The 8,257-nt window shown below is 36.6% G+C and overlaps 1 protein-coding gene across 1 annotated transcript in view; it reads right to left on the reverse strand.

The window, feature by feature from the left end:
* FCHO2 (FCH domain only 2) overlaps positions 1-8,257 on the reverse strand; it is a 256,849-nt gene that overhangs the window by 111,663 nt on the left and 136,929 nt on the right. The window contains exons 7-8 of the mRNA XM_006875274.1: positions 2,834-2,932; positions 1,995-2,091 (exon numbers count right to left, since the gene is read on the reverse strand). Coding sequence (XP_006875336.1) covers positions 1,995-2,091; positions 2,834-2,932 — 196 coding nt within the window. The remainder of the gene's footprint in view (positions 1-1,994; positions 2,092-2,833; positions 2,933-8,257) is intronic.

Here is an 8,257-nt window from a genome sequence, read left to right on the forward strand (position 1 = left end):
AAGGACCAATGCCTGGAGAAGGATTGTGCATGTTAAAGTGCAGGGTCAGCAAAAAAGGGAAGACCCCCAATGAGAATGATTTGCACAGTGGTACAAGCAATGGATTCAAGCTTAACAACGATTGTGGGGATGGCACAGGACCAGGCAGTGTTTTGTTCTGTTGTGCACAAGGTTGCTATGAGTCAGGATTGACTCTATGACATATAACAACAACAACAACCTGTATATAATTATTAAAATTTAGACAGCAACAATACCGAAAAAAAAAAACTCAAAAAAACAACTATGGTTCAAGTTGTACCACACTTTTGGTGGCAGAAATATCAAATGAACTGGCTCTTTAAGAACTCATGCAGTGATAATGGGGAGATGTGAGGCAGGAAAGGAGTCCTGGTGTAGACTGTGGGTTAACGCACTGGACTGTAAAGTCAGTTTGAACAGCAAGGTCAATGGTTAAGCTCACCAGCTGCTCCTCCGAAACCCTATAACACGGTCGCTATGAGTCAGAACTGACTCGACAGCACTTAACCATTAAAAAAAAAGAGAGAGAAAGGATATAAAGGAAACAAAGCTACTAAGTAAAAAAGGGAGGGCATGAATAGGAAGCAACAAATAGGGCAGGTTGTCTGCAGTGAAAAAGAACGGAAAAGAGGAAATGGAAAGTAACACCTAAGACTGCTTAGGGCTACACTGTGATGAAAAACCTGCTAAAATGTTGCTGCAATTATCTTGCAGTCAGAGAAGCATGGTAAGTATGTCTAAAGGTACAAAAATTAGCACAACTGAATCAGTAAGATCTGAAAATTCATGAAAAGTGAGGGAACTGAAGATGATTTAGGTTTCAAGCATCAATCTGTGGCTCACAATAAAGAAAAGTGACTCCCAGATTTCACAAATCACCTATCATTTTCCCTGAGTTTCATACTACATTTTAATGACATACTTTTTTTCTGTAGAGTGAGATGATGCAAGTACATCATATATAAACTAATGAATAGATTCACGAAATGTGGAAGACTATAAGTAAGCAGGGGAAGGAAGAGGCTATCATTACATATGCTCTATCTCAAAATGTTTATTTACAAAAGTAGGATACAGGATTCCTATCATCATTTGCTCATAAAAATAGAACCCAAGATTCCTGTACTCATTTATTCACTGATGTATCCCAATTGTCTCAAACAGTGTGTGGTATACTATTGCTGCTGTTAAGTGCCAGAGAGTCAGTTCTAACCCGTAACAGCCCCATATAGGGTTCTGGAGGAGAGGCTGGTTGGTTTGAACTGCCGAATTTGCACTAAGCAGTTCAGTGCTTATCCTACAGGACCACACCAGGGTCCCAACATGCTACTGTTGTTGTTAGGTACCATCAACTTGGTTCCAACTCACAGTGACTCTATGCACAACAGAATGAAACACGGCCTGCTCCTGCGTCATCCTCCCAACTGTGTTACACTTGAGCCCATTGCTACTGCCACTATGCCAATCCATTTCATTGGAGATCTTCCTCTTTTCACTAACCCTCCACGTTACCAAGCACAATATCCCACTCATAAGTACAGCTGTTGAACACATACGTAAGTTACCCAAGATGTAAGTTCTTAAATTTTAAGAAAGTTTAGTGTTCTCTCTCAATGTTACATTTATTAAATGGGCTTTTGTTGATAACTCTATTTCCAAAAATCTCAATAAACCATAATAGAATAATTTAGTAAAGATAAAAATAAGTATTTTCAGTGACACTAAATGAGTAACTACTGAAGGGAAAACATCTTAATTTAGTATATAATCAGAGAAGGAGAAAATGGCATCTGAGAATTTGCACCAATTTTTAGGTATGATCTAGGCTGAATTTTAAGTTTTGGAAAGGCTATTCATTTTAGACATGTTACACTAAATATTACCCCCTTTATGTGAGAATTTAAAGGAGAATGTATCTTCTACTGGCTTTGAAATTCAAACATTTTTTGGAGGGGCACAGTTTATCATCTTACCAGGTCTTTCCTTCCCAGTTGCTTTTGATTCAACGAATTTTTGTATCAAACTTTCAACTGTGGTGTTAGCCATGTTATTTATAAATTCTTCATGGACCTATTAAAATGGAGTAAAGAGAACCATTTTATTTTCCCCAATATATAAACAATGAAATTCATTAAATCAAAATATGCATTTTAAGACCCAGAGGTCCTTGACAAATTTCATTTACTTAACATGCTGTCAGCTCATCTACCGTGTTAGTAGATCTGGGGGCACCAGACCTGGCTTACATTACGTAGCCCCTTCTGATATGGCCTCACAGCATTAGAAGTCAAGCAGTTTCCCTTTCCCAAATTTATCGTAATAAATATTTATCACGCTAAATAAAAAGACAGTAAAATTGTTTGTAGCTTTAAGAATGAGAAAAGTCTTAATTTTTCTCTATTAGATTTTAATGCAGTCCTAAATTATTATCATTAAAACTTCTTTTATTTTTTGGAACATTTATAAGCACAAGTTCTATAACTTACTGAAATTTCTCAAAATTTTAAAATACTAAAGCTTGAAAAAGAAATATTAAAAAATTGGCAATTTCAGAATTTAAATTTTAGAGGACTAAGCATAGTTCATTTTAAAAAGTAATTTGAATTACCACCCTTGGTGCCTAAACCATAAAACATCCAATTTTATATTTAATATATGCAAATATATATTCCTTATCTAAAATAATTCAGTAGCGTTTTGATCATACTATAGGTTTCGGCCAGTGGTACAGATTTTTAATGAATCATAAATGAACACAAAAATTTCATGAACCATTTATGTTGAACATTTCAGTTTAACATAAAACACTTACCTGGCCTATTTGCAAATGAATTTCTTTTATAGCATTTGACAAGGATTCTATAATTTCCTTTATGTGAATGAGATGAGTTTCTTCAATATCTTGAAATTTCTGGGGAGAAAAACAAAAGTTATATACAGACACATAAGGACATAGAAGCTCCACCAAAACAGCTTGTAGAAATCACCTCCATATAACTAAACAAATTTGACCAGTTACTATTAATATATAATGCTTAATAACAAGCTTTCTATATAAATCAGTCTAGTACAAGTACTGAAATACAAGTTTGTTGGCTGAGAAAAATTTACTTTTTAATGATATTTCTCAGGCAAATATGAACTTTCTCAGTGTTTAAAGTTACCACAAATTAAAATCAATAATCATGGTCAGAAAAGTCCAATGAGGCCCAGAAGACGGCAGTATCAAAAAATCAAGAAAAAAGTTTCTAAAACTGAAAAATAGTTGGTAGAATAAAACATACAGTTTACTTCTGAATACTTCAAAATCTAGCCCATGGATTCAAACATGTCTTTCTAATCTTGAAATGTTAATAAAAATAAAACAAAACCAAAAAAACCTATAATCTCCAAAAGAGGTAGGTTCACTCAGAGAAATTTGGGAAAGCCTGTACACTCAGTAACTCTCAATCGACAATTGGTATGGATCACAATCATCTAGGGAACATTTTCAAACTCCAAAGCATATCAAGTCCACTCTACTACTTGTGAAACAGTGGTGGAGGTAGGTAAGAATGTTACTTGGAAAACACTCCCAAGTTATTCTGCTATACCCAAGGAGAAACCCACTGCTAGCCTTGACTTTACAATCAACATATGAAAAGTTCAGAGAAATACTGAAATAATGAAACTTAGTTTTACTTTGCTTAACCCGGTATTTTCCTACTTTCCTTGACCGCACAACTCTGCTTTACTTCTTCCCTGAACATTTAGTTATACTTCACAGCACAATAAAGTTCCTCAAAACAAGGTTTAGAAATGCTAAACAGGCCCACTTTCTAACAAAATCTACCACACAAATCTGACTGCCCAAATTTTGAAAATTTACATGAGTTTTAAGGAATGGGCCTAAATGCTTTGTTTTTTTTGTTAGTTTAATCAAATTAATTCCCTCACTCTATATTTAATGTCCTAATTCTTTAGCACTGAGTTACAAGATGAAAAACCATAATGCCAAATGATTAAATCCTATTTGTGTAAATGACATGAACTTAAAAAAAAAATGGTGAAATTACTATTTTGGCAGTATGCAAAATGACATCACTTTTATTCATTGGTTAAAAACAGAGTTAAAATGGAGGACCTCAAGTCTACGGTCGTAAGACACCCTTCTGACCTGGAACTAAAGCTATTCCTAGAGACCACCTTTCTTCCAAACAACAGACAAACCCATAAAATAACCAATGAGAGGAATGTGTTCCTTAGAACAATCAATTATAGGCGATAAAAGAACAACACTTGCATAAAACCAAAGATGAGAAGGCAGGAATGGGTAGAAAATAGGAACCTCACAGCAGAAATGAGGAGACTGCTGGTACACTGGGCAATGCAGCCAACGCCATGGGCCACTTTATGTACAAACTATCAAATGAGAGACTCACTTGCTATTTGCTCTATAAACTTTCACCTAAAGCATGGTAAAAAAAAATGTAATTAAATCAATGGTGGGCCTTAATTTAGATCAAGTCAATGAAACACCAAAATTTCAACAGCCTGAGTTATGCTCAGGAACTGAGGAATATTCAGCAAAAACCATGATTTATTAGAAATTCATATTATAAATAGTGGCTCTCGGCTTTAGATGACAACAATATAAAGAAACATATTCCCATAAGTAACCAGTGCATTACTTGCTGTTCAGTGACGTGACTCATGTTAGGTTCATGTGTTGCAGAGTAGAAATGTAATTCATATGGGTTCTCAAAGTTTAACATTAGTTTAAAAAGAAAAAGCACAGTCTTTTCAGCAACTGAAGATATATAAAAGCTCATTATAAAATCCCTTAATCTGAGTGTGTTAGTACATCTCAACACTTCCATAAACTAGTCACCTCACTGCTTTAAAATAAAATCTTCATATATGTTCAAAGTTTTTGTTTTGTTTTCAAATTTCTCCTTAACCAATGGTGATACAAAACATGAGCATAAAGTTGTGTGCCATCAAGTCGGTCCCGACTCTACACAGCGTTTCCAAGGCTGTGAATCTCCATGGAAGCAGAAAGCCTTATCTTTGTCCTTTGGAGGGGCTGGTAGATTCAAACCACAAACCCTGAGGTTAACAGCCCAATGCAAACCATCCCACTATACCACCAGGACTCTACAGAAAGAAAGTCACAATGTTAATCATTCTTATTCCAATCCCAAATGAAATAAGCATAAATCACAACAACTCCATGTAAATTCTACCTTCTTTTATTTCAGGGGCTCAATTTCTTTTCCCACAAGTAAACATGATCACCCAAATTAGGTTCTCACTAAACTGACAGGCTCCTGGCCTCAGGGATTAGGTCCACCTGCTTGGCCTGGAACAAAAGGGCCAGGGAGAAGTAAAATGATTCTTTTCACTTTTAAACACAAATGAAAGACTATTTTCTATTAAGAGACAATAGTGAACCTGTTCTGTTCCCTGTGTGGTGTGCCTGTGAGAGAGTAAGAACAACACTAGAGAAGATGAAAAAGAAAAAAATAAGCGTAAGATATAACATTACCATCATCTTTGTTTAAAAGCAACATGGACTCACATCTGCTCATATAAATCTTGAAAAACGGAAGGATGAACAATTTAAAATGCCATTAAAAAAAAAAAGCAGCAGAACGTTACCAGGAGACATAAACTTGGTGACTGACTTTTAAGAATACTTTTATATAGTAACAAAACATAAACAAACAAAAAACTCTGTGTTGTTTTACAAAGTATTAAACAATCTATTAAAAGGTAAACATTTTCATTGACAGCAACTAATCATTTTAATGCTGAAGTCAACAAACCATTAGGAAGTCTTATGAGTGTTCCTAATGACCCGTGTGGCACTGTGGGTTAAGGTGCTGGACTGCAAAGTTGGTTTAAACCGTTTGCTCCTTGGAAATCCAATACAGGGTAGCTATGGGTTGGAGTCAACTCGTTCACACTTAACAACAACAACAACGACGACTTAAAGGAGTCCTGGTATGGCACTGTAGAATAAGCACTCGACCATAAGGTCTGTTTGAACTGCAAGGTTGTTTGCTCAAACTCACCAGCTGCTCCTCGGAAACCATATACAGAGATGCTATTAGAATCAACTCAACAGCACTTAACAAAGTATGGAGTCTTGGTGTGGCGCTATAGGGTAAGCACTGGATTGCAAGACTGGTAGGAACCACAACATCAGCGATTCAAAGTCACTAGCTGCTCCTCATAAACCCTATACAGGGTCACTATGAGTCAGAACCAACTCAATGGCACTTAGCAACAATAACGAAAAAGTGAGTCCTGGTGTGGCGCTGTAGGATACCCCTAGACAGCTAACAGTAAGGTCAGCAGTTCAAATCCACCAGCCACTCATGGAAACCCTATTTAGGGTCCCTATGAGTCACAATAGACTCAATGAGTGCAACAACACAATGGGCTCTACAATGACCTCAGTTGCTTTAGAGATTAAAACATTTTATTTCATTAGATTCAGAGCCAGAATGCTCCTTAGAAGGCAGGATGGTGAGTCTTCATCTCTCTTACTTCAGACATATTATCAGGAGGAAGCCTCCCTGGAGAAGAACATCATGCTTGATAAAGTGGAGGGTCAGCAAAAAGGAAGAAGACAGCCCTCCCCACAACAAGATAGATTGGCACCATGGCAACAGCAAGGGGCTCTAACGTAACAATTGTGAGGAAGACTTAGGACTGGACTGTGTTTTGTTCTGTCGTGCACAAGGTTGCTGAGCCGGAACAAACTTGACAGCACCTAATAACAACAACAGATTAAGAGCAACACTTAAAACAACCATTCCTGAAACATTTTCCTTCTCTGCTTCTATGGCATTGCTCTTCCCACTTTTCTTTCTTCTTGACTGGTTTATCCTACTCCATTTCAGAATCTCTTCCCCTAACAAACTATAAATGATAAGTCTCTCACAGCTTGATCCTGGTGGGTCCTTTCTTCTCCACACTCTATGTAAAGGTGATCTCCTTTAGTCTTTGTGTGCAAACAACATCCTACTTTTTAAGTGCTCGCAATCTTTTATCCAAAATTATTGGGACCAGATGTGCTTTGAAATTAATTCTTTTTTCCTTAATAAAGATAATATGGTGTCAATACTATGTATTTCATAGTATTAGCAGAATCTACTGGTGTGGCGCTGTGGGAGAAAGCACTGGACTTCAAGTTCTGTTTGAACTGCAAGGTTAGAAGTTCAAACTCACCAGAAGCTCCTCAGAAACCCTATACAAGATTGCTATGAGTCAGAACCGACTCCACAGCATTTAAAAAGCAGAATCCATAGTGATGCCTGTTTATCACATACATTAATATTTCTAGAAGACAACATGTATATATGTCTAGACTGTGAATCACAAAGTTGGCAGTTTGAAGTGACCAGGGTGTTCCACGAGGGAAAGATGAGGCTACTGCTCCTGCCAAGATTTACAGCCTCGGAAACCCTATACAGGGTCACTATAATGGCACTAAACAAAAACAATGTGTGTGTGTGTGTGTGTGTGTATCTATTATATGTACACATATATGTGGGGGTATTAAAAATTTATGAAAAATTTAATTAAAAGATAATGGAGAGACCAGAAGAAACTAGATAGTGCCTGGCTACCATTACCGACCACACATTAGGTAGGTATTGGATACAGTGGGAGAAAATGTGGAACAAAACTCAAAATTAGAAAAATGACCAGGACTACAGGTCAGAAAAAGACTGGGTAACCACCCTTAAGGTCTGGGAAGAAATTAACCCTTGTGGCCCAATTTTAAGAGAAGAAGTAGGTAGGTATGTAGGGGGGACAACAATAATAGTAAAGTCTGTTCACCATGGAATGATGAACCATTCAAGATCAAAAGGGCAACATTTACCAACGGACAAAGTTCAGAAAGTATGGTATAACTGTTGTTGCATGGAGTGGATTGCAATCACTGAAAGGATACAAAGTGTATGATTTCTTGAATGTAAAACTGATGATCCTGTCTGTAAACCTTTCCCCAATTCACAATTTAAAGTTAAAAAAAAAAAAAGACAATGGAATTTTCCCACAAACTTTTTTTAAAAATCCCCACATGTGGGTATACATATGTGTGTGTGCATGTGTATGTATATTTATACATGGGTTTGAGTTCCTGACTGCATATATGCTGTTGGTTCTGACTCATAGCAACCCTATGCACAACAGAATGAAATACCACACACTCATGCACCATCCCCACAATCACTGTTAC

The sequence above is a fragment of the Chrysochloris asiatica genome, unplaced genomic scaffold, assembly GCF_000296735.1.
Source record: "Chrysochloris asiatica unplaced genomic scaffold, ChrAsi1.0 scaffold00316, whole genome shotgun sequence".
Lineage (NCBI taxonomy): Eukaryota > Metazoa > Chordata > Mammalia > Afrosoricida > Chrysochloridae > Chrysochloris > Chrysochloris asiatica.